This window comes from Misgurnus anguillicaudatus, chromosome 22 (genome assembly GCF_027580225.2).
Source record: "Misgurnus anguillicaudatus chromosome 22, ASM2758022v2, whole genome shotgun sequence".
NCBI lineage: Eukaryota > Metazoa > Chordata > Actinopteri > Cypriniformes > Cobitidae > Misgurnus > Misgurnus anguillicaudatus.
In genome coordinates this window covers 29,312,364-29,339,690 of record NC_073358.2, presented here as the reverse complement: position 1 = coordinate 29,339,690, position 27,327 = coordinate 29,312,364, and the positions used below count along the sequence as shown (strand labels likewise).

The window sequence follows — 27,327 nt, the reverse complement described above, 5'->3', positions numbered from 1 at the left end:
TCATTTCGACTGAGGGTGTCCGCATGGATCCTGAGAAGGTTAAGGCTGTGGTAGATTGGCCATCCCCAGAGTCTCGCAAGGCCCTGCAGAGATTTCTGGGGTTCGCCAATTTTTACCTGCGTTTTATTCGCAACTTCAGCCAGCTAGCCGCACCTCTGACCTCCTTGACTTCCCCTTGTTTGACGTTCAGGTGGTCAGACGCAGCCGAGGCTGCGTTTGCCAAACTTAAAAGCTGCTTCGTTTCAGCTCCCATTCTGGTTACCCCTGATCGCTCACGTCAATTCATAGTGGAGGTCGATGCGTCAGAGGTGGGGGTAGGAGCAGTGTTATCCCAGCGCGCATCCTCAGACGAAAGGGTTCATCCTTGCGCGTATTTTTCTCACCGTTTATCTCCTGCGGAAGTTAACTATGACATTGGCAATCGAGAGTTGTTGGCGGTCAAGCTAGCATTGGAGGAATGGCGTCACTGGCTTAAAGGGTCAGTGTACCTTTCATTGTCTGGACGGACCATAAGAATCTCGAGTACATTAGAACAGCCAAAAGACTTAACTCCAGGCAGGCTCGGTGGGCACTTTTTTTCAGACGTTTCGATTTTACAATATCTTACCAGCCGGGTTCCAAGAACATCAAACCCGATGCTTTATCCTGTCTTTTTGAGCGTTCCGATCGTACTGCTACTCCCGAGCCCATTTTACCGGAGACCATTATTATCTCCGCGCTCAGATGGGAGGTCGAATCGAAGGTTTTAACAGCCTTAGAAGGGGTAACGCCCCCGGGTCTGTGCCCACCGCATCGATTATTTGTGCCGGAGAAGTTACGGTCTGACGTCCTCCAGTGGGGTCATTCTTCCAGTGTTGCTTGTCACCCAGGGGTTAGTAGAACTAGATTCCTAGTCAAGCAACGATTTTGGTGGCCTGGTATGGCTCGTGACGTTCACGACTTTGTCTTGGCTTGTTCGGTTTGTGCCACTGGTAAGACTTCCAATCGACCTCCAGATGGGTTACTCTTACCGCTGTCTGTCCCTTCGAGACCCTGGTCCCACATATCGCTAGATTTCATTACCGCCCTCCCACCCTCTAAGGGTAATACGGTGATTTTAACCGTAGTGGACTGGTTCTCGAAGGCGACTCATTTCATTCCCTTGCCCAAATTGACATCAGCCAAGGAAACAGCGGTAGCTGTCATTGATCATGTCTTCCGAATACATGGCCTCCCGACAGACGTGGTTTCTGACAGGGGTCCCCAATTTGTGTCCAAATTCTGGCGAGAGTTTTGTAAATTGTTTAGGAGCGACTGTTAGTCTTTCATCCGGGTTCCATCCCCAGAGCAATGGTCAAACCGAGCGAGCCAATCAGGATGTCGAAAGGGTGTTACGATGTTTGGTTTTCAAGAATCCTTCGTCCTGGTGTCAGCAACTCTCAATTGTGGAGTACGCACACAATTCTCTGCCAGTGTCATCTACGGGCATGTCTACATTTAAGTGTAGTTTAGGGTACCAACCACCTAATTTTGTCAGTACGGAATCCGAGGGGTCAGTCCCCTCCGCACACGCACTAGTCCAGAGGTGTCACGTACCTAGACCAGAGCTCGTAGAGCTTTGCTCCAGGCAAGGTCGCGCACCAAGGCCAAGGCCGATCGCCACCGGTCGAAGCCTCCCCGTTACGTCGTCGGTCAAAGAGTGTGGCCGGAGGAGAGAAGATGGGTTCCTGCTCGAGACATACTGGATCATTGCCTTATTGATGATTACAATCGACAGGTAAAGCAGGCTGGGAATGTCAAGGGGCGTTCCTAGGGGAGGGGGTACTGTCACGGTAGGAAATTCACTGTTTCCTCCGTGTCATGTGTGTGTGTGATTGTTTGTTTACTCACCGCTGCCATGTGCTCATTACAGCGATTCAGTTCACCTGTGTGTTGATTGTCTCGCTCCAGCTGTTCATCATTACATCTCCTCCATAAATACTCACATGACTTTCTGTTCCCTGCCAGATTCTTTCATTGTGTTCGGTCCTGTGTTGTTTGGTTGTCTCGTGTCGATTCGGATTACTGTTACAGTTGGATGTGTATTGTCGTCGTCTTCGTGTGGATGTTCCCGTGTTCAGCCTGGATTTCACCACTGCTCACCACTCCACCAACGTCGCACTCAATACTCTCTACACCAACTTCAACCGTAGTCTTCGCCACCATTGCCAGCATCATCAACACCGGACTGTGTCACTTCCGCATTGACTCTAAATACTCTCTCTCTTTGTCTATATTTAATAAACATTGTTTGAATTTTCCCCTGCAGTTGTTTCCACTCCTTACGTGTCATTACATGGGGTTAATTGTAACAGGCAGAGGGTTTGTTGTAACCAATGCTAGAAAATTCTAACTAAAATAAGTCAATGCTTATATCTGATAGAGGTGGATATTGTTTACCTCTGTCTATGATACATACATAGATATCCACACACACATTCCATCCATGATCCTTCATCCACACATCCTTGACAACGAAATGGATGAATGCATATGAACAGATATTTTGAAAAGAGACAAAATAATGATTAACTTATTATATATTATTAACTTCACTTTGGATGGAAGGATGGATACACTTTTTGGGCTTTAAAGGTGCCATATAATGGAATAATAAGAGTTCTGTACATGGCATTGACATATTGTGAGCCTCAAACACACTGTAAAAAAACTTTGCTGCATGCCTTAAATTTTTTGTTAAATCAACTCAGATTTACAAGTCATGTCAACAGAAATTAGTTGTCACAATTTATAAAATATAGCTGAGAAAAGTCAACTTAAATTTATAAGTTATAACAACTCACCTGTAGTTATAACAACTCATCTCTAGTCAAGATAAATAATAGGAAGTTGAAATGACTTTTAAGGCAGCAAAGTATTTTTTACAGTGCACTATTGCTTCCTACTTCTTATGGAAACCTTGTGTATGCAAAAGACCACTGAAAAACAGGCCATCTCAAGATAACACAGACTGTGACATTATGATGTAGGCTACGCCCTACATTAAATAACACATTAAATTAATTACAATGCTGTTTACAATGCTAAAAAACAAAGTTGTGACTGCTGAGTTAACACTTTTAATGCTATATGCTAGTTTTATTATTGACATTGCAGTTACGTTTTGCAGATCCATATGAAAACACACAAATAAACTTACCCCTTAGAAATGTCCAAATGTTTCTCAAAATCTGTATCTTCGTCTGATACAGTCTCAAACATATAGATGGCTTCATTGAACGCACATGCATTGTCACAAAGTGGAGACTGTGAGCTAGAGGTCTTCACGGGTCCACTTAGATTCGAAAACACAAGGTCCGACCCGTGACCCAAGCGTGTTCAAGTCTAAAAGTTTCAAGTTTGTTATTAAGTAAAAGTATTAATTTTAAATTGGGTAAAAAATACCCCAAAATAACACTTAAGTACAGTAATCAAGTAAAATTACTCAAGTACTTTACACCTCTGACATTGAGTCTTTTTCTAACCTATTATTTTGGCTGGGGGTAGGCAAATTTTCACACATTTCATCAATTTTTTATGCACATTTAACGGTTACTTTGGTGTCGTTGTCAGAAGGAAAACAAATGGAGCAGCAGGCCAAATTGGATGCGAGGCCAACGGCGTTTCTTTCTGTCTGATGGGTGCATGTGGGGATGCAAACTGCACACACGTCGGTGCCTTTTACATTTGTGTCCAGTCGCGTTAAAAAAAAATTGTCACTTGTTCGGGTCGGACTTTGGTTTAATTTTCTTGAATTTGTTTCAGGTCGGGTCTTTCTTTAAAAAAAAATGTAATCACATCGGGTTTGGGTAAAAAGTAATTTGGGTCATTTTGGGTCAGGTTCATTTTTTTGGAACTCTTCTTTAAGCATGTATCACAACTGTGTGGAGAGGTCTGGCAGCCAGGCAAGAATTTAAGGACCTGTAGCTAAAATTGTATACAGTCATTTTAAAGCTCACATAACACAAAATTTTTTTGCCAATCTATTGTTAATCTTTGTTACCTATAGAGCAGTATTTCATCCTTCATATGTCCAAAGAGTCTTTCGTGTTGTCAGATTATTAAAAGACAGAACGGCCATTCCGGTTTTTGTCGGAAAAACTCGAACACTTGAAGGTTTACGGTGGGACAGCCTTTGGATACTAATCTAACAGCTGTGACATTGATGGAAATCAAACTAAAAAACTTTTTTTAAATAACTGTGGCTTACAGTCAGATACAGCCTTATACATATGATCCAGAATCAGATACTGAGTCAGTAATTGATCACAACAGCAGCAACAATTGCCCAACTAAGGTGGAAATGTTTGCTGTTGTTCGTGTTGTTTACATTACATTCACATGCGCCGATTGTGAACAAAACACGTGAGATTTTTATTTACTCACGCCGGTGGTTGCGACTCCTAAACAGTGTCTTTTAAAGTTCATCAGTCAAACTGAGCCTTGTTTGTAAATTAATCCTCATCGAAATGCAGCCAGGACACAAACATAAACCCATTCGCAATTATGTTGCTGTCTGGGAAAATGAACTGCATCCACTGTTCTTATGACATGGAAAGCTAAATAAGGGTTTCTTCTCCTTACATCCAAAAACACACTTCTTTTGTCAAACCATCTTGATAAAACAAAGTTGTTGCGTGCATGTGCAGTAATACCGGTAACTTCTACTCGACAGAGCAGTGTTATCACGCGTTCTCGCTCTCACTTGACGTGCAGGTGTGCTTTTCTAAGGGGATAAAGGCCCATTAAAGGAATATGAGGTCAATCAGTCGTAACCTCAGTTAAAAAAAAACTTTCTGAAACTTGTAGGAAAAAGGAGGTTTGAGTTTGGCCCAGAAATACTCAGTAACAAGGACCCCTGGATGTGGAGACAAAGCCAGGAGTGGTGGGAATGTGATGGTAGATTGACATAAAAGTCGCATCATATCCGGCTTGGTTGTTCACACCGCCTGAAATAGCATTACTTCCCCCCCCCCCTTTAAACAGCAACATTAGTTCGGTGTAGTAGTTGATATGCGTTAAACGAAGGTCATTTGTCATTAATTTCCTGTTATCTGAAATAAACTACTGTAAAAGGACTTTGTTGTTATTGATTCTATGTAGAAGTCTAACGGAGTTCACAAAACTGACCACCAGTGTTGGGAAAGTTTACTTTCTACATGTTCAGTGCACAGTTCACACATTTTAAAATGAACTAGTTCAGTTCATAGTTCATATTTCAAAAATGTGAACTAGTTCACAGTTCCAAAAATGAATTAATTTATAGTTCTTTTTTCCCATATTATTTTTTAAAAATGATTGCCATTATAGCCCATATAGAACCACAGACAGCAATTATTTTATCAGTTTTAACACTGAAGCTAAATGCGTCAGATTTCATCTTCATATCCAACTTTAAATCCTTGTCCAACCAGGGTTTCCATTAGCATTGACTGTCTTTTAATTTTTGTACATACCTTGAAAGGCTAGCCAGATGCTTTAAGGGGGTCGCACACTGGGCGAGAAGCGCTGTGAGGCGTCGTGTGTAGGACAACTCGCAGGTATGGCACACCGCACGTGCACGTTAAATAGCGTGAGCTTAGTCAGAGTCTATTTTAAGATCCAGAATATGCGTTAGCAGCCTATGTTAATCGTTAATTATTAAGGACAAATATAATGTTAATGTTAAACTATGTCAGTGGCGTGGCAGGGATTTCAGCAGCGTACAGAGTCAGGGTTATTTTGATGACGCATGCAGCCGTGAAACGCTGTTGTTGCCAGACCGGGTGTTTTTTTTTTTTTGCTCACATTAAGGCCTGTTTACAGTGTGTTTTAGTCGGGTTTTCGCCTGGAAGACTAGAAATCTGGCAACCTATTGAACGATGGTAGCCCCTGAAATTCCACAAGGGGGGGTATTTGTTCCTCAGATGTTGCACAATAAACGTGACATCCGAATATATTCATTATAAATCGTGAATGAAAAGTGAGATTCGAACGAATGTCCGTTAGTGAACTAATTGTATAAACTATTTATATCGTAATTCGGTCAGAAACGTCAAGATTGTGAGATGAACAAATTGTTTTGGATTGAAAGCTTGGATATTCCATTTCCTTGGACTTTTGGGGATTTATGAACAATTTGTTTTGGACAATTTCACCGAAGCGGATAAAGGGAAGATTTTGAAGGTAAGTAAATATCCTAAATCGCGGCCCGGTTCAGGTAACCAACAACTAGATTACAATTTTATGACTGCTAAAAATCATATTATGCTTTGTGTGTGCGCTTAATGGAATCCCGAAAGTCTAAGCTTTTCAACAATGTGCCGCATGACTGTATATTTTGCAGATTTAATGCTTCAAAGTTACAATGACGTTTATGCAGCCTCACGTGCAAGGGAGGGGGTGTACCGTGTACGACACAGTGATCCTTATCAGGTTAAACTGAGAGAGCGTGCCGTTCACACGCATCAGAATGAACGAGTTCACAATAACGTTCATCAGGCAGTAACACAGTATGTTCAGTTCAAGTTCCCCCAAAATATTGAACGAAAGTTCATGAACTCGTTCAGGCACAACACTGAAATTGACTGACTGACATGAGCCGTGTTGTAAACAGCCAATCAGAGCACACCTCAACATTATTATTCATGACCTTTCCAAATAAGGTAATAACAGACCATTTCATTCTAGGGACAAATCCTTGGGTTGTTAATGGATATGTAAAACTGTTTCATAACTTACATGTAGATATTAGAAAACTATTTAACATATTGTATCAATGCATTCTTTGGCACCTTTAAACTCAGTAATTGTTTACTACCATTAAAAATCTTGGAAGAACAAGAACATTTTAACTTTAATTGTATTCTTCTAAAAGAAGATAATCATCTACATCGAGGATGGCTCGTGAGTGAGGAAATCATGGGGTAATTTTCATTATTCGCTGGAGTATCGCTTTAAACATTTCTCTGTGGTGCATTAGCAGTATTGTGAAAATGTAATGTCACCACTCATTCAAAGCCATTCATTGCTATGATTCTTGTGATCTCAGCAATCTAATTACAAAAGCAACTGCTACTCACCTTCTCTCCGTCACCTTAGTTCTTGCATCATTGGCTCATCTAAAATAGGAATCATTTTTCAAGTATGAACCCTGCAAGGATTTTTTATATTATTACGGTAGATGGCCTCCTAAAGAGCACTTAACACAAAGTAACTATTATATCTGAGGATGAGATATCCACACAAGACAGATTTATGACGCAGTATTTCCAGTTACCATGACAGGAGTGCTTTGTTTCAAACAAGTCCTACTTAGCTGGCTGGCTGTGTCCCCCTGAGGTACTTCACAGACAAATCCCTAATGGGATGGAGGCTATCACTTCTTAAATATTTTCCATTTGCCTTTTTATGATCCTGCTTTTCCCGCAGACAGCTCAGTGGCATTACAGGCTGCAGTATCCCTACAGGACCCTTTTTGTCAAAATCGATCATCTCTCTGTCTCCTTTATTGATCAAATGATACAGCTGTGCACTGTAATGAATGGTAACATAAGCAATGTCTCCATCACTGCTGAAAAATGTACTTCTGCGTGTCTGTGGTTTTAGTCACTCAGGCCTAGATGTCGTCCCATATTATGCAATAGCCTAATTTTCCTTTTTCAAAACCATCAGTAGATTTAAATAAATACTGATTTCATTATATAACGTGTAAATTAGTGAATGGTTGTAAACATTTGTGTCTGACACAGCATTCTGTTTCTTTGCATATGCTTACACAGAATAGGTAGACAAAATTAAATAGGAGAGATACAGGCAAGATAAGCCACTTTTCACTTAGGTTGCTCTTTGTGCAAGGGAAAGGGGGACAGACGTAAAACCAATATAGCCGGCTTAACCATCTGATGCTGTATTAGACAAACGTACTGTAAGCTGTGTGTATCAGATAGAAACTTTAAATACGTATTTGTGAAAAAGTTGTCATGCATATGATGGTGTAGTGGGGAGAGCCATTGAAGGTTTATTACTGAGATTTCAGTTACTCTTTACAATATGTTTCATTTTAGTATGAACTTTGTCTCAGATATTTCACCTAACATTGTAAAATTAGGCATGAGACATACAGTAAAAGTGCTGTATTGAGATATGAGTAAGAAGTGTTCAGATAACTTGTGTGATTTTAGAAATTAGAAATTACAATAAAATGACTTTAGCTCACAGACATGGTCTAATTTGGAAGAGAAATTAATAATGAAATGTATTTAAATAATACATATTCATTTGAATGCATACGACTTTGATGTTTTGGCAAATCTGAGGCCTTGTTGAGATGTCTTCTGAAGCTCTGGAGGAGACGTTTAAAATTTGTTCTTCGGGGAACATTCTGAGAAGAAGTCAGGAAAAAATTTCATTTGGTCTCCATTAAATCACATTGCTGTCTTGGGGAAACATACAAATCTGCTTTGTGGTTTTTTTAATTGAATTTCCTTCCCTAATATGATCACACTTATCCCCCTCTCACAGCTGAATGTTCTGTAATGAATGAGAGGCTTGTTATACAGTATATACAGTACTAGTCTAGTTTCCAATTGCAGCACTGTACTGTCTGTAGTTGTGCCTGTAGCCCAGCTGGGGGCTCTTCACACAATGTTTACACACACAAGGTTTTCGCTTTATAGCCTCCAGGTCACCACCTCTCCTGTGCACCACCAACTTTGACAGTATTGATGTGTTGAATTGAGATATTGCTTGTGGGTTTTCAATGAAATAGCATAGACATGTAAGCAGAGGTGTCATGCGCATTTTTTTTTTAGTCAAATGGATTTTGCATGTAACCTCCAAAATAAACAAAGAAGCTTGTTAGTTGTTCGTTATATCTGTTTAATATGCACAATATTATCAATTATGTGCTGCATCCTTGTCACTTTTCAAATATTTTCGACGTTTTGATCGTGTTATTTTATTTAAGCTGCAGACGCAACAGCGCAACGTCATCAGGATCTGAGCGCGGTCGCGGGGTCAATGCTGTGCATTTTGCTATCTGAAGAATTAAAACTTCGTCAGACAGAAACGCTCACGACATTTCCAAACCCCAGTACGGTAATGAGCAGTCCGATGTGTAAAAAATGGTTTAAAATGTGACAGTCTCGACGCTATATTAGTAGATTTCTAGATTTATCTTGGGAAGTACAAGTTCACGGGGGGCACGGAATCACACGCACATGAGGTAAAAATTTAGTCCAAAAATACGTTCCTCTAATAAATGTATGTCAAAATATTTTCCAAAATCATTATCGACGATTAAAATAAATCACATGACTGTTGCTATGTCTTTTTCATTGTTTAACGTTATATAGCTACTTTATGGATTTAGAAATTACATGACTTTAAATATTATAATAGACTATTTGTTGTGCAAATGCATTAATGGCACAATTAATTAACAAAGTCATTAAACAGAACGTACATTTAAAAAAATGCCATTTCAGATTTACATATGATGCTATTATTCTGATTGAATTAATTGAAAAGTATTAAAAAGTCAACACATTTCTTTTGGTGTTTTTTATGAAGGCAGGGGGGCTCAGATTGTTAGGAGAGCCATGGAAAAGACTATAATATTTATTTTAATGTCTGTGTGCACACATTTCTGAGCTGTGCACACGTGCCCCCTTAAAAAAATGGTGCATGAAAACCTTCTGCACATAGGTTGCACATGATTAAATTAGGTTTTCTTAAAATGAAATAATTAACATTAATTAAAATTACATTTAATCATGTTGAACTGGTGTACATAATTAAATTACGTAGATCCAACTTTTTTTTTAAAGAAAAATCATTTTAAGAAAACTTAATTCAATCATGTGCAACCAGAGATTTTTTCAGTGAAGGAAATCTGGTGGCCCCTGTTTAACAGCAAACAAGTTTGTTTTTCAAAATGCGTAAATATTTGTTAACTTATCTGTTTTTTCCCTTGTGCCATTATTAATTGTAAAATATGAAGAAAAGTGTAAATATTTGAGCAGTTGATAAACAGTATAGAGATGAAAATATAAAATTATATTTGGTTTCATGCACTGTGATATAGGCTACAGACAGTGCCTTCAATAGTCACAAATGAACAGTAGATGGCGATCACATCTTTTGCACGAGTTACCCTTTCAGTAAATACTTAGGATATATAAAAGATTTACATTGTTTTGTTTAAATCATTTCATTATCCACTCAATAGTTGTATTGGATTTAATGGCATATTAAATTATCCGCACACTTTTGTCTGTGCATGTTGATGCAAACACAATTAAAATACAAATTAAAGTCACCTTAACACAAATAAATAAAAAACATAGATAATTTATTAAATATGCCAGGAAACAACATTGACAACAACAGCACCATTGCAATTTCCACATGGTTCATTTAAATACAAAAACACATTGTCTTTTAATTCAAATTAGTAAAAAAAAAAAAATGTATTGTTGCGACTACTTAACACAGATGAGAAAATAAAAAAATAAAAATCTGATATGTATTACATTCAACACATGGTTTTTAACACAATGATAATCACTAAACCTTTCACATGATAAATGGGTTGCCTACCTGTACAAGTATACAAAAAAGAAACTAGCACCATTTTACAGTACAAAATGTCCCAAATTAATGCTGCAATGTTAAAGCTTTTAAATTAGTTTTATAAATGATAAAGCAACATTTATCTAAGATGCAAAAGAGAGAAACAATTGCTTTAAATGCCTTTTTGGATGCAGTCCATTTTGAAGAGGTCATTATGGTAACCTATTCCCGGCAACCTGAAATGCCAACTCTGAAACTACTCAGAGAATAAGACTAACAAACTGCGGTGTTTTGAAGTTCACTTCAACGTCACCACCAAAGTACAATGAGAAAAGAGAGGGAATGATTAAGCAAGAAAAATAGTTCGTTTCCGAGTCATTACTTGTTGCTTTATTTTATATAATTCATGTTAACAGTTTTATTTTTAAGCACAAAGCCTATGAAGTGAATAATGAGTTTGTTTAATGAACTGACTTGTGAAGTGTCGTATGTGTGTGTCTTTTTTAAACAGTATTTTTGGAAAGCCCTTCAGCGGTGTGAACTCATATTGTAATAAACCAAACACCTACTAATGATGTCACTTGAATGACCCTTGTTCTATAACAACCCATCAGGGACAGAGCAGGGTAAAATATTTTGCTTTCCATTTCTCTGTGGATAAATACTGTATTGTATCTTTGTTATCCCACCTGCATCTGTCCACAGAATCACTTAAGACACATCTGCGTGTATTTACAGACACACCTGCTGGCTAAAGGTGTGCTGGCGTCAACTCATGCGGCAATATTTGATGTCTTAATTCCTACTGATATCTACAATAAAACCTCAGGCTTTTAATCGCAATCTTCTTCATGGAATTGTAATCTATGTGTTTTAAGACACGTTAACACATGCTGCTATTTGACTGGTTGTTATGAGATGAAATTACAATGTTTTGGTGATTTTCGAAAACAGTAGCTTTTGTGATATTTATGTTGCTGGTACTTTGCATATCTGGTGAATTAGTGGCATTTTATATCAACTGAATAATACTCTCAAACGTGAACGCTGTTGAAATAGACCCAATTACAACATTTTGTGTGTATAAATACAGAAAAAAACAGAAAACATTATTTTGGCAATGCGACACTGAATCTGTGCACCAGCACAGTGTAGCATTGCCAATGTAATTTACACTTTTTGCACCACCATGAAATGAAAAGCTTAAGATAGAGGTGGGATATATTATTGATATTAGTTTGTATATCATGCATACTGTCATAAAGTTAAACAAATTCAGTTTTTGAGGATTTAAAAAAAACGATAAAGAAATTAGCATGGAATGTAAGTGCAAAATGAGGTCAAGCTTCAAAGCAAACCGTGATATTGAATGTTGTGACTTGATACATTTTGTTGCTAGCTAATTTTGGTAATCCTTATAAAACTTGAAGCCTTGAGGCTGCAGATCATCATTCACAGTGGAATGCAGGGTCACACAACAACCTGTGATGGGTATCGTTATTCTATGCCAAAATTCCAAACCCTGGCATAATTTTGGTCCAGTGGCAACCAATCCAGCCATTCCTTCCATCTAATGTACAATGATTTATTCATTGATTCCTGTTTTGTGAATCTTTAGTAGTACCGAAATGCCAAGGCATAAAACTGTGGCATAGTTACAAAACCTCTGGTTTGGCTTTGACAGCATAATCGCCATCAGTCCATGACAAGCTTTAACAAAGTAAAAACTAAATCATGAACTGCCAAGGAAAAAGTACTGTTGGCCATAAATCCAGTGATGAGCAAAATCAAGTCCAGTCTCTGCAGTGGATGAAAGCTTTTCTAACTCCTTAAGTCTGCTTTGGTCAACTGTACATACATAGGGATTATATTTACTGTAAACCTATCAAACAATGCAGAATATGATCTGGATCATAGATGGGCAGTAGATCTGCTTGTATAAAGATAAAATTAATTTCCAAATATTTTAAAAAGCAAAACAGGAGTGGTTCTGTATTAACTCCTGAAACATCAAAGGCATTCAAGCAGTCAATGACGTAAACCACACTGTTCGATTCATACACTGAAATGACTGAATTATCGGACAGTTTAATCCACAAATTTATGTGTAACTTCTTATAACTGAGCCAAACCAAGGCTAAATAAAAACCATTTGTAGTTTGCCGCCTTCTCACGTCAACATGCCTTTCCAGTAGGGCTGCAAGATATAACAAAACCGTACAGGAATATACCGAAATACACATACGGCAATGATTTGCGATGACTGAATGATTTTAAAACTTCAAAAAGGTATGTATGGTCAAAGTTTTAAGTCGATCCAAACAGCAGAGAGGCTGCTAAGACAGTGATGCTTTCTTTTCCTATAATATAAATTTTCAGCTTTCAAATATATTTTTCTCAAACACTGTAAAAATTATGTCAAATCAAAATACATTTTTATGTTACTTTAACTTAAACTTGTTTTTATAAGTTATTTCAACTTGTTTTAACTTTATGTATTCAAACAGATTTTACAAACTTTAAAGCATGTTTGTGTAATTGCATAATTTAGCAAGTTTTTGCAGCCCTACTTCCCACTGACAGTTTCTTTGAGAGTGACAAAAAACACACTTCTAGTCAGAGGTCGTTACAAAAAAATGTGCGGGAAAACATGCATTTTTACACTTACCAGAATTCCCCATACCAATACGATGCATAAAAAGTTTGCATTGATTGTTTACTGTATGTTGTATCCGTGAGTGTCTCATTACCACGATATAACAAATGCAGTTGTGATCCCTTTAACAATCTCCTTTTCCACGCTCCCACTCTCTCTCTCTCTCTCTCCTGTTTTTGGTCCCAGGGCATCAGAGTTGATGGCAGAGTGAAGTCCGAGCCAAGGCATAGTGGGCTATTTGTGGGTACGATGCTTAAAGGCCAGAATGCCTAGAACTCCGGGGTGTTGGAGAGTTGTTGAAAGTCCAGTTCGGTGCACTCTACTGGAGCATGCAGCCCCCAGCCTGTTCGCTGCTCTACAGCACAGCAGGGTCCTGGTGTAGACTTTCCTCCAACCAGGGTGAGAATGACACGCTGGTTGGAAAGGTCAGAGTCTGAAGAAGAAAAATCAGGTGATTCCTGCGCTTGTGAGATGATTCCAGCCTCACATCCGTAAAGGCAAAAATCAAAAGAGACGTCATCAAGTGTGCGAGGGTCCCCCAATGGCAGACGAGAACCTTAGGATGACACAAATCACTACTGTAAGAAAAAGCATGCATGGGTATTTGCTGCGTTTTTAAATTATATTTACTTTATTTTAACAACAATGTGCTAACTTTGCAGGTTAGCAGGCACTTATTTAGAGATTTATCTGAAATAGATGCTTGGATCTCTTTCTGGAAGTGACGTTTGGTCATGTGGTGTGTAATGAGAACAGGCAATTTTATACTACTTTAATTTTGCACATTGCGAGTTCACAACTTGTCACATTAACACACGCTCACCTGATCTGTTCACATCTGCCTCCTGCATCACTGTGCATACTGCAGTCATGGGAATTGAGGATGCGTCACCTTTGTGCTGATGGGTACTGACTGGTGATAAACAGCCTGTGAGGAGTTGAATGAAGAAAGAAATACTATGAATAACCTTGTTATGGATTTGTTATGTAGGTATTATATTTTTCAGTGAATGCCGTGCTTGTTTAACTTAATATATTGTAAGTTTAAACATCTTTAATAATCATTAATAAGTCATTTCAATTTTTTTAACTAGTTAAATGTTGCTATGAATTATAAAAATAAAGTTGTGATGAACTTAAAGGAACAGTATGTAGGATTGTGGTCAAAACTGGTACTGCAATCACAAAACTTGAGGCTAAAACTGGACAACATGACAACATAAACATCAGTTGAGGGCTGCAACTCCATTTTTTAAATGGCCAGACCACTGTTGTCAGTTATATAATGGCGCTTTTCCATTGCATGGTGCCCCACGGTTTGGTTTGGTTTGGTTTGGGTCGGGTCAGCTTACTTTTGGGAGCTTTTCCATTAGGTGCAGTACGTGGTACCCGATACTTTTTTCGTACCACCTCGGTTGGGGTTCCAAGCGACCCGAGCTGATACCAAACGTGACGCGAAAACACTATAGATCACTGATTGGTCTGAAAGAAACGTCACTAACAGCGTCATTCTGTTAGCTTTACCTTTAGTGCTAGCTTGCGCTGATGAACACGTCAGCATTATATGGTTAAATATGGCGCTTTTCCATTGCATAGTACCCCACGGTTTGGTTTAGTTTGGGTCGGGTCAGCTTACTTTTGGGAGCTTTTCCATTGGGATAACTTCGTAGTACCCGATACTTTTTTTCGTACCACCTCGGTTGGGGTTCCAAGCGGCCCGAGCTGATACCAAACGTGACGCGTAAACACTGTAGTTCACTGATTGGTCTGAGAGAATCGTCATCGGCGCCGTCATCCTATTATGTAAAATATTAGCTTTAGCTTAAGGCTTGCTGCTAGCTTGCGCTGTCTCGAGCAAACATGTTGTCATCTGTGCTCTGTTTTAAGTTTCCAAACACCCTTTTAGCGATTAAAAACATCCACAGGTTGTGAATCAGGAACACATAAAAGTTTTTTCCAGACTTGCAGTTTGTGGCGGCACATTTGCGACGTGCACGTCTGACGTCAGTATTATTTATGCTTTAATGCAACTTCATTGAGGCTCAGCGGAGCGCCGTCGACAGACGCCACGGGTGTTTGAACAGAAACTGTTATGTGAGACAGAGGTAGTTATAAACGCGATGTGCAAAGTAAACTTCTATTTGTGGTGGCCAATTTTAATTTTGTGGCGGCACATTCGCGACGTGCACGTCAGTATTATTTATGCTTTAATGCAACTTCATTGAGGCTCAGCGTAGCCGTCGACTGACGCCACGGGTGTTTGAACAGAAACTGTTATGTGAGACAGAGGTAGTTATAAACGCGATGTGCAAAATAAACATCTATTTGTGGTGGCCAATTTTAATTTTGTGGCGGACTGATAAATAAATAAATGTATGGGAATGTACAAGGACGCTCTCTCTTGTATGATGTCACAGCCGTATGCAGCGCAAATATAACGACACACCTATAATTCCACCCACTGCGAAGTGATACTAAACTCAATGGAAAAGCTAACCACGCCAAAGTGAGGTGAGCTGACCCGACCCAAACTAAACTAAACCGGGGGTACTATGCAATGGAAAAGCGCCAATAGTTAAATAACGTCAGTGAGGCTCAGCGGAGCGCCGTCGGCTGACGCCTCGGGTGTTTGAACAGACACTGTCGTGTGATACAGAGGTAGTTATAAACGTGATGTGCAAACATCTATTTGTGGTGGCCAGTTTTCATTTTGTAGCGGACTGAGAAATAAATAAACGTGCGGAAATATATAACGACGCTTTCCTCTCACTTGTATGATGTCACAGCTGTAGGCAGCGCAAATGTAACGACACGCCTATAATCCCTCCCACTGCGAAGTGATACTAAACTCAATGGAAAAGCTAACCACGCCAAGGTGAGGTGAGCTGACCCGACCCAAACTGAACTAAACCGTGGGGTACTATGCAATGGAAAAGCGCCATAAGTATTTAAAAATGAAAATGATTTCTTAATGTCTAGTGACATATCAGGGCGATTTTATGATTAATTTATATAAATTTCTTACATACTTTTCCTTTAAGCCCCTTCAACATTTTTTTTGTTTATTTATACCAACACACTAGAAAAAAGTTAAAGTGACTTGTTCATTCAAGTTGTTTAAACTTAAAGGGACACTCCACTTAAAAAAAATGCTAATTTTCCAGCTCCCCTAGAGTTAAACATTTAATTTGTACCATTTTGGAACCCATTCAGCTGATCTACAGGTCTGGCGGTACCACTTTTAGCATAGCTTAGCATAATCCATTGAATCTGATTAGACCATTTAGCATCGCGCTCAAAAATATCCAAAGAGTTTCAATATTTTTCCTATTTAAAACTTGACTCTTCTGTAGTTACATTGTTTACTAAGACCGACGCAATGATATTACGCATTGCCCGAAAATAGTCCCCTGCTATTGAAAATTACCAATGGGGACTACTTTCGGGTGTTGCGTAATATAATTGCGCCTGATGCAGCCATGTTAAAAGAGCAAAGTCCTTGATTATAACGCCAGAATAAGAGTATAGTTCCTAGCTATATCGGCCTAAAAAAATTACAACTTTTAATTTTCAGTCGGTCATAGTACACGATGTAACTACAGAAGAGTGGAGTTTTAAATAGGAAAAATTTTTGAACGTGATGCTAACGGTCTAATCAGATTCAATGGATTATGTTAAGCTATGCTAAAAGTGTTAGCGCCAGACCCGGAGGTCAGCTGAATGGATTCCAAAATGATAAAAATCACATTTTTAACTCTAGGGGAGCTGGTAAATAAGCATTTTTTTAAAAAAAAAAGGTGGAGTGTCCCTTTAAAAAATTAAGTGCAACAAATAATTTGTTTTTGTATATTTGTAAGTGAGTATGTATATTCATACGTGTACATGTCTTTCTGAGTGAAGCACGTGTCTGGTATGTGACACACGCGATGGCAAACAGGAAGGTTGTTAAGACGGCAGTTGCTGCACAAGCAGTCACCATGGCAGAAGCATTTTGGACAAGAGCTTCTGAGGTCTGGCCTTTTGCCACACCAATCACTTCCCCTCCTGAAAAAAAGCAGAATCTATTAGAACCCACACATACTACCAGGGCCAAACTCTACAGGAAGAAAACCTCTCGATTATCTGACCGAGAATACTAAAATAGGTGTTTGTTAAAAATCTGTTTTGTCTCTAAGACTGCATTAGACTCTGTAAAAACAGCAAACAAAAATGTGGGCCATGGTCAGATTCTTTGTTAAGCCAGTCAAAAAGCTCTGACAGGCCTTCTGATGTTAATAATATTAAATCTTCCCTGCGGGCAGCACATACAGGGGATACAGGTGTTCCTGTAGCTCAGCTGGTAGAGGAATGAGTTAGCAGGCAAAAGGGTGTAGGTCTGATATACAGGAAATAACACCTATACAAGTGCAGGGTAAAGTTCACTAAGTTGACTGTTTGGGTTTTACATTTAAGCATTTGGCAGATGCTTTTATCCAAAGCAGTGCGTACAAACTATACACATTATCAGTATGTGTGAGAAAACGCTTCCCTGCCAATGACGAGTTTTTACAGCAATCTGTATCTGTCTTACACAACTTATAAAACCTGGAAGCAACCACTAAAGCCAAACGGTAAAAACTCTGTGTATGTTTTTAACATTGCTCTGAATCTGATCTCTATCAAAAGTCCTTAAAGGGACACTCCACTTTTTTGAAAATATGCTTATTTTCCAGCTCCCTAGAGTTAAACAGTTGATTCTTACCGCTTTGGAATCCATTCAGCTGATCTCCGGGTCTGGGGCTATCATTTTTAGCATAGCTTAGCACAATCCATAGAATCTGATTAGACCATTAGCATTGCGCTACAAAATAACCAAAGAGTTTTGATATTTTTCCTATTTAAAACTTGACTCTTCTGTAGTTACATCGTGTACTAAGACCGACTGAAAATTAAAAGTTGTGATTTTCTAGGTAGATATGGCTATACAGAATATCCTTGCGTCTCCTGCAGCCATGGTACGGCAGCAAAGTCCTTAATTATTACGCCAGAATGAGAGTATAGTTTCTAAACATATCTGCCTAGAAAATCGCAACTTTTAATTTTCCGTCGGTCTTAGTACACAATGTCACTACAGAGGAGTCAAGTTTTAAATAGGAAAAAATATAAAAACTTTTGGTTATTTTTTTTACCCCCGATGCTAATGGTCTAATCAGATTTAATGGATTGTGCTAAGCTATGCTAAAAGTGGTAGCGCCAGACCTGGAGATCGGCTGAATGGATTCAAAAACGGTAAGAATAAAATTTTAACTCATATTTTCAAATAAAGTGGAGTGTATCTTTAACAAAAAATGCAATTATCTTAGCTTTTTGCTCAAATTTTGGTATTTTTTTAAGAAATCCTACCAATATTTGAGAGCTGATAAAAACAACACAAATGAAGACAGAATGAAAAGGTTTTTTTGTTTGTTTGTTTGAAAGCAAAGGGTCTGTTCTTTCATTTAATATATATTATGTTTTATATATTTAAAGAAGATTTTCTGGAAGGTATTAAACTTTTGTGAAAATCATATAAAATGCTGGCGCTGGTTGGCAACTTTTTTTTAAAACGCTGGCGGGGAAAGAGTTAAGCTGATGTGCGCTGCTCTCTTGCTGTTTCTCTTTAAAGTCTGATTCATACTTCTGCATCTGTGCCATACCCTCCACACCAGTGGTTGGTAATAGACAGCCTGTGGACCAAAACTAAGCGCCAACAATAATATCTGGCAAAAGCCTGCAGCCAGATAAGTTCTATATCGGGTGGTTTTGAAATAGATCTGTTATGACAACAGTTACTCACAAAGCTGCGTTCGACTTAACGCGGCGCTGCAAGAACAGACAGGCGGATGACATCAGAGTACCGCGAGAGCGATTTGAAATAAGCCTGCCCTTCACAAGTCGGTTCTTGCGGTGCCGCGTTTAGTCGAACACACCTAATAATTTCGTCTTTATTGATTTTGCCTTTAAAAGAAAGGTACAAGAACATTTTTGCAGCAATGTTTTATTTTAAGATGAGTTGAGAGCTTTTCATTTGAAAAGGTTTTGAACGACATTCAAAAAAGTCTGTGGATCACTAGACACACCTCTAAAATAGCCACCACGAAATGTGTGGTGTGAAAAATCTAACAGTGACCCATTGAAACATTTGCTTATAACACGGGCCATAATATTTAACACATTTTTTTCACACAATGTAAGAGCGTACCTCGAGTATACAAACAATAAAAATGCAGTTTAGTATGTGAGGATGCCAAGGAATAAGTGTAAAAGTAGGCTACGTCAAATAATTGTTACGTTAGGCTCCATTGTGTAATAAACAAATTTAAATGATACACATTTATTATTCACAATATGGAAAGAGGAAATAAAGTCCTTTTTTAGTTATTTTTATTCATTCACGCTGTGGCCTGCCATCTAGTGGCAAAATGTTTTTGGCCCCGATGCCAAACTTACTTGCCAACCACAGCTCCACGCCAAAGGCAGCACGTCAGTTTTCAATTATACTTCGGCGTTATTGTCCGAGTCGACATGCAGACTGCTAGTAGGCATTGTTGACGGGCATGTTACCGGTGTAACTGTGGGTTCACACCAGACGCGATTTCAACGATTTGCGCGAGTAGATTACACACAAAGTCAATGCAAAGATGCGATCAGACGCGTCCTCGCGTGGGGCAATGTGAATGACGCGATATGGGCGCTGCGTTTGCCGCGAGAACATGCGCTATTCGTCACAAACGCGTATTCGCCCAAGTTGAAAATATTCAACTCAAGCGAAAAATTTGCATGACTCAAAGTTAAATCCTGTGAGTAATCTAGAACGAGTAACGCGATGCCCAGCATTTGGTGTGTACGTAGCATTAATGTGGGTTCACACCAGCCGCGTTTGAGGCGTCATAATTCGCGTTTAACACGTCTAGTTTGCCGCTTAAACATTTTGAGCTTACTTGCTTCATTCGCGCATGAAAGCCGCGCGTGAAATTCTAGTCATCGAGACATTAATTTGCGTCATGTGAGGGGCTTCTGAGACTCCGCTTGCTTCCTGTAATCACGTCACTACTAGAGCAAGCTCCTGATTGGTTTTTCCGCCAAAGTTTAAAATTTTTAACTTGTGCGTTTCCCGCGGCAACGCTCAATTTGCGCCATCCGCGCGAACTAGATGCGCAAATGAGGCGGAATCGCGTCTACCGCGTCGCCCTAAATGCCTAATTCGCACCGCGAGACCTCCAGACACGCGTCTTCACATTGACTTAACATTGAAATCACTTGCGCTTGATGCCTCGGCTGGTGTGAACACAGCATTACACAGCCCTGACCTGTTGAGGCGTGGACTCCACTAGACCTTTCTATCAGAACCAGCATTCACTTTTGGCAATTTCAGCTACAGTAGCTCATCTGTTGGATTGGACCACATGTGCCAGCCTTCACAGCCCACGCACGTGCATCAATGAGCCTTTGCCACCCAACTTGTTTATCCTCAAAGTTGATGTGTTAGAATCAGGATAAATGGGCAAGTGTAGGGATCTGAGTGACTTTGACAAGGGCCAAATTGTGATGGCTAGACGACTGGGTCAGAGCATCTCCAAAAATGCAGATCTTGTGGGGTGTTCCCAGTCTGCAGTGGTCAGTACAGTACCTATCAAAAGTGGTCCAAGGAAGGAAAAGTGGTGAACCGGCGAAATGGTCATGGGCGACCAATGCTCATTGATGCACGTGGGGAGCCAAGGCTCCGATCCAACAGACGAACTACTGTAGCTACAGTAAAATGCTGAAAATGTGAATGCTGGTTCTGATAGAAAGATCTAGTGGAGTCCATGCCTCGACGGGTCAGGGCTGTTTTGGTGGCAAAAGGGGGATTTGCACAATATAAGACCAATTGCAGCATTAGACTTGATGCTGTGTTACATTTTTGGGTGAGGATACGGCGTACACTCGATGCAGAGGTATAAATCAGGCTCAAGTGTCTCTGTGTGTAACTCTTGGGGGCGGGCTATGAAAATTCAGCAGCTCAGTCTGGATAAAAATTTGTTACTGCCACCTTTAAGACACTACAATCTAAATCCTGCACACATCAACAACTAACAAGCCCAGAACCATAACTCACTGATTCAAACTGAAGAACGGCAACTCCCTTATTCTAGCGCCTTTCTCTCTCCCTCTTTCTGAACATATCCCTCTTCCTGTTGCTGGCAGTGTGTCTGATCAGCAGAATGCTAAAAGACCTCTGTCAATGCATGACAGAGTGGGTTCAGTGAGGATCAGACCCTCAGTCCATGCTGAGCACTTTCAGAGGGCATTGACTGATCCAAGCTGGATAAGTATCTCCCCTCTTACTTCACCCCGTAATCACATTGAGGGAATAAAGAGAAGCGAGATAAAACAGTGAGAGAAAAGAGGGAGTATTAATACTGAAGCAGAGTTAAGAGCAGGAGAGAGGTGACGAGAATGGGAGCGTGCAGAAGTGCAGAGAGCACAATCAGGATTGAGAGGTTGAGAACGTGAAAGAAAAACAGGGAGACAGACAGGTTCGATGAAAACATACTACATGGACCATACGTGTGTGGGTTCAAAGTGAGGGCTTGACCTCTGAGAGTGTGATTAAAAGGAACATTTCACCAAAATATGAAAATTCTGTCATAATTTACTCATCCTCATGACTTCCTAAACACACAAACAAACTTAACTAAGTTCGGGAGGAGCATGGTCATGTAATCCAACCAATCAGCACGAAGGGGTCTCTATATATAGCTGTCCCCCACCTCCATCCGGTGACTGTTTTTTGCAGCATCCCTCATCCACCCCATCGCTTCACTCTCTGCTTGTACATCTATCCCAATTAAAAAGAGGGGAGTACTGTGGGTTCTGGCTTATATTCCGACACTTGCAGCACGCCAAATATGCATTATCTCATTAAACTATTGATTACATGTTAATGCAAACTCGTGAAATTGCCCTTGTGTTATCTTCTTATATGGGGGGTTAACTTGGTGAAACTCCAATAAACACATATACCTAAAGCCTGGAATACACTGCAGGATTTTTGCACTACTATAAGATCACACTGTGCAACAGGGCTAATTTTTGATATAGTCTACTCAAAACTTTTTTGTTTTACTTGTTGATTTTATTTGACTTTACTTGTTTAAAATGTAAACCAAGCTAATATAAAAATATGTAATAAATAAATATTACAATTAAGACTTTTAATAGAATGTGCTTTGGGGGGCACCACGTTGGAGACCACTGATGTAGACCGTACGATGATGACACGGAGGCTTTGGCGGCTACCTTACACGTTAGCGCAAAGTCACCAGCATGCGCAAGTGGTAAACAAATACCAGTACGCAGGTCGTAGCAGAAAACACACTGTGCGTTGATCATGCTGAATTTTTGAAACTGTCAAAAACTACTGTAGGCTATCTTTGGGCGCAAGACCGGAAAACTGACGTCTTTTAACCTCTCCCACTGTACGACATGACCACCGATGAAGCCACGATAGCAAAAAATAGCGATGATGGCAATCTTTCATCTGGAAAAGCCAAAAATCGTGCAATGTATCCTGGGCTTAATCTCAATGACTTAAGTGGGTTATGGCAATTAGTCACAAGACTAGTTTTGATAAAAAAATATAATAAAAGGGCCGAGTGCTTTTGATCAATATCATTATCTCATTTTTGACAGTGGTAGTGTTTACCGGCTTTTGCATCTGAGCTCTTAACCCACAGGAAATAATGGATGTATGTGCTGACATTTTTGTTGACCCCCATATAAGAAGATAACATGACAGCATTTAAAAAAATGATTTGCTTGTGTTCAAATGAACAAAAGGAATTTATATACATCTGGGATGGCATGGTGTATTTTGGTGAATATTTCATTTAAAGGTCAATGCGTATCTGTTACAAGTAACTCTTAGTATTTCTTGTGCTACTCACTGCTACATTGTATATTGTTGAGGGGTGTGGGGCCACATGGAAGGCATTCCAAATCTTCTAATCCATCCAATCGTGTTTTGCTGTAGAAGCTGTATTGAAAAAAAAAATCCATAGTATTTGGTTTGAAATTCAAAACACATATGAGTGTGTACTGTACGTATAATGTAGGTGTGTGCATTAGGGAGGTGCACGCTATCTTTGGGTGTGGGTTGATCACAATTAATGAATGACATAAGCATTGCATTTCAAGTTTTAGAAAGGTTGGTTGGTTGGTTTGTGTGTGTGTGTGTGTGTGTGTCTCACCCAGGTAGGCAGTTTCCACACATAGCATTGTCTGTATGTGTGCAGCGTTTTATTTGGTATCTGTTGAGCCTTCGGCAGTTCTGGCACAAGGCGCAAGGATGAGAACCCCAGTCCTCCTTGAACCAGCGGGCGTCACATACACCACACACTGCTGACACACCTACACCATAACCACACTCCTAATAGCCAAACACACAAAAACATATTCAGTTACATGATAAGTTCACTGGTTGTGTCAAACGCTGTCTGAGCAGTGAGCACACAGGTTTTCAAACCTGCCTTAAAGTCATTTAAGGTCAAGTTTATGCCTCTGGTGGCAGGGATGTGACATTGCATCATGTTTACAAATCCCATTAATTGGTTCCTCTTTTGTCAGCTTTATTTTATACAGTATGCTACGATGCCATGCATTAACTTCTCTCAGTGAGGGCATCTCTAGAAATAATGCAAAAACTACTTTACTGGGCATGCACATGCATTCTGGCTGCAGCTCATGGCTTTGGTGCATGGAAACTTTAATTCACTGAAAGCATGCAAACTTAAAACAGAACTTATGGAAACTGTTCAACTTTAAACTGACAAAAATGCTTATTTTAAAAGTGTCAACTCTAAATAACACTGAACACCTTTTTTTTACACGTTTAACAGCAAAATGCCTGATCATCAAAGCTAAAGTTAATGAGTAGTAATCTTAACTTTATATTGAAATGATTAAACATTGTATAAATAATCAACATGGTTGAAGGTTTTGTCTGTAGTTTTCAAAAATCTAAAAGCTGTAAAGTTGCTTCACAAATTTTACAAAACTCTCTCCATCTCACCTCTTTCAGCTCTTGACCAGGTGGACATTGTAGGCATTTGTGACACTGTCCGGCGTGATAATACTCATCTGCTGAGCAATCCATTGCATATCTGAAAGAAAAAAGAAAGATGTGTGATGTTACACAGTAATTTATCCAGTTCAACCATGAGGCCTAAATTCAATAAATAGCTCATAAAGCCATTTCTTAGATGCATTTCAAATAGTTTCCCGGTTTTTTTAAAAGATAAAAGCATTAATTCAGCTAAAGACAGGCTAAATAAACCCTAAGCACACTGTTTTATAGGAACCTGATTTTTATTTATTTTTATATGTGTTAAATGTGCATTTTGATAAACTAAATAAGCATTTAATCGACGTCATTTATTCGATTTGTCTATTATTTTATGTGGAATTATTTTTAGTACATATCCCGCTTGAAATATTTTGTATATATTTCCCCAGCCTACAATAAAAATAAATAAAAGGTTTTAACAGTTTTAACGTTGATTCCAATGATAAAAGATTAATGTTGATTTCAATTCATTCTGAAACTCAAAGAACACAGAGAAACAGATCAGGCGAGAGAGAGCAAGAGAGGTAACGTTTCGGCGCATGCGGAACATTTAGGTTCAATCTAATACAAAAATACCACCGTTAAACGTCCTGTTGGGAATAATCTTCCCCCGGTATAAAATCCAAGTGGGGTGCTTAATTTGAGCGAAGTAGGGCGCGCTGTTAAGAAGCATGCGGTGCCCGTATCGTCCTACATCATATGAACCGTGTTGCATCTGTAAAGTCATGAATCAGGGACAGCAGCATCATCAACAACAACACTTACACTGCAGCGGGGCCAACTCTCAGCAATTAATTCATTCTCTGTCCCATTACAGTAAGCGGCTCCGTTTGTTTGGGTAAGTTCGGTCCAACTCAGCTTCTGTTTAAATGTGTTGACGGTTCTCATGCAGCTGGCACGTTTGCCCGGTGCGGCGGGTGCGCAGCGCTGAGGGACACGCAGACATGCCCTGACATGTCGCGAACTGACAAGATGCTAACGCGCCTGACCTCTTGACTGTGTTTACAAACAAACGCGTTTGAAAGTCTGTTTAATTGTTTCTTTGCCCTTTTAAATATGAGTTTTCTCTCAGTTTTTACTTTAATGATTTTTCTTTATTTATTAAGACGTACAATATGTGTCCTTGTCCTATTAAAATCACCTTAGGTGTTGAGGTGATACACTGAGGAAAATATAACGTTAGGCTAGGCTAGCAAAAGTAACCGTTTTTTATTTTTTATCTATTTATATATACGACTTAAATTACATGGTTTAGCTACATTTATCAGCCGGATTTAACTATAGTTAGTAAATGAGAACGGTATTACTACAAAAAAAACTGATATTGTTACTATATAGTTAAACCATGGTGCATGGGCGTATACAATTAAAGTGTTCACTAAAAATGCTGGGTTCATCCCATGGGTAAAATATTGAACTAACCTAGCATATGTTAATAAATCCTACAGTTGAGGATGTCCAAATACTGTACTTAACTACTGTATGAGTTAAAGCAAACCTTCCTATGGACGCAAGATGGCGATAATGAGTTTCGGTATTGACCTTTGAAATGGAATCAAATGACCTTACATAACATTATAGGATTTAAATTGCATTACAGCTCGTTTCATTTTAAAAACCACATAATATGTATTCGCAGTTCATCACATTATATTACATTGCACTTCATTGTGCTTCAAATTAGACAGCGTTGCATTATATTACATGACATTGTAAGGCGAAAGCTCCAGCCAGGTCCCTGTTCTACAGTATGATGAGTTGACAAAGTGGCACCCCGTGTTTTGTACCTTACTTAACCCGATTAAGGAGCGAGACAAGGTTTCATTTGTCTCCGCAATCATCACACACAAATAGACAACTGGGAAATTGTTAAGCTAAGTGAAAAGTTTTTGTATATGTGTGTGTTTGTGAATAATGAAAGGATAACTGCATTTCCTGAGAGCAATTTGCAAGGTGAATGCACCATAGAGACTATTATGTGTGTGTGTGTGTGTGTGTGTGTGTGTGTGTGTGTGTGTGTGTGTGTGTGTGTGTGTGTGTGTGTGTGTGTGTGTGTGTGTGTGTGTGTGTGTGTGTGTAGGAGGGCGTTGTAGCCTTGCATAGCAGTCGTGGTTTTGGCAAAGGAAGAAAAACAGATAGGAAAAGTGGGAGAGAGTGCATGACAGACAGGGCACTTTTATATATTGTCAGGGTTATTGTGTCTGAACTGAACCAGGTCAGAGACAATGTTCTACATGGATCCTTCATTTATCCTTTAATTTTGTTATATTAATAGAAAAGATACACCGGTTAACGACAAACCAGTATGGTTATAATGAACCATGCCCTAATGTTCTTTATGGTATAGCTTATTCATTAGGCATGTCCCGCCGGGCCTAGTATGAGTACTACTGGAGGCTTGCATGGCCGTTTGTGTGATCATCACCCAATCCCTGAATTTTATCTTTGTCCGTTCTTTTCCTCTTCCACTTCACACGCGTTCTTATCAGAAGTGTAGATTTGCCCTGACCTCCAAAACTCTGCATGTGTATGTGTTTTGACGTCTTACCATATATTTAGGTCCAGGACAGATGTTCTATGAAGGTAACCCAGACAGAGAGACTGATAAGCTGTAGACCAAGAAAAGATAATGCAAAGAAGCTTGTTTTCTCTTTAAACTTTGAACACAGCTTGTTTTTTAGGACCATGGCTAAATGAAGGCATGTGTGCCTGCCTGAATTTATGCATGTGCATAAATTGTGGGTTTGTGTGTGTGCGTTGGTGGGAGTTTTAAGTATGAAGGCCATAGAGCTGAGCCAGGCTCAGAAAAAGTTCAGATATCAACCACCTGGAGAGAGGGAGAGAACCTAAACACATCCTGCTGTAGTCTTCGTGGTAACTGAACCCTTGTGATAGTTCTGAACATTGGTGATGTTACAGGTGCATATTATAGTACAAATGGCTTGTATTAAAAAAAAAAAAGTTTATCCCTAAT

General features: G+C 39.3%; 2 protein-coding genes across 2 annotated transcripts in view; one reads left to right on the top strand and one right to left on the bottom strand.

Moving 5' to 3' along the window:
- Positions 1-12,143: 12,143 nt before the first annotated feature.
- On the bottom strand, positions 12,144-25,402 carry eda2r (ectodysplasin A2 receptor). The gene is made up of 7 exons (XM_055199668.2): positions 25,119-25,402; positions 24,300-24,390; positions 23,479-23,657; positions 23,176-23,264; positions 17,105-17,272; positions 14,052-14,156; positions 12,144-13,784 (listed from the first exon to the last, which is right to left on the bottom strand). The coding sequence occupies exons 2-7, from the start codon at positions 24,381-24,383 to the stop codon at positions 13,498-13,500; spliced, it is 912 nt and encodes a 303-aa protein (XP_055055643.2). The 5' UTR covers positions 24,384-24,390; positions 25,119-25,402; the 3' UTR covers positions 12,144-13,497.
- The window catches only part of ar (androgen receptor), a 115,578-nt gene continuing 113,144 nt past the window's right edge, over positions 24,894-27,327 (top strand). The window contains exon 1 of the mRNA XM_073861138.1: positions 24,894-25,191. Coding sequence (XP_073717239.1) covers positions 25,025-25,191 — 167 coding nt within the window. The 5' untranslated portion in view covers positions 24,894-25,024. The remainder of the gene's footprint in view (positions 25,192-27,327) is intronic.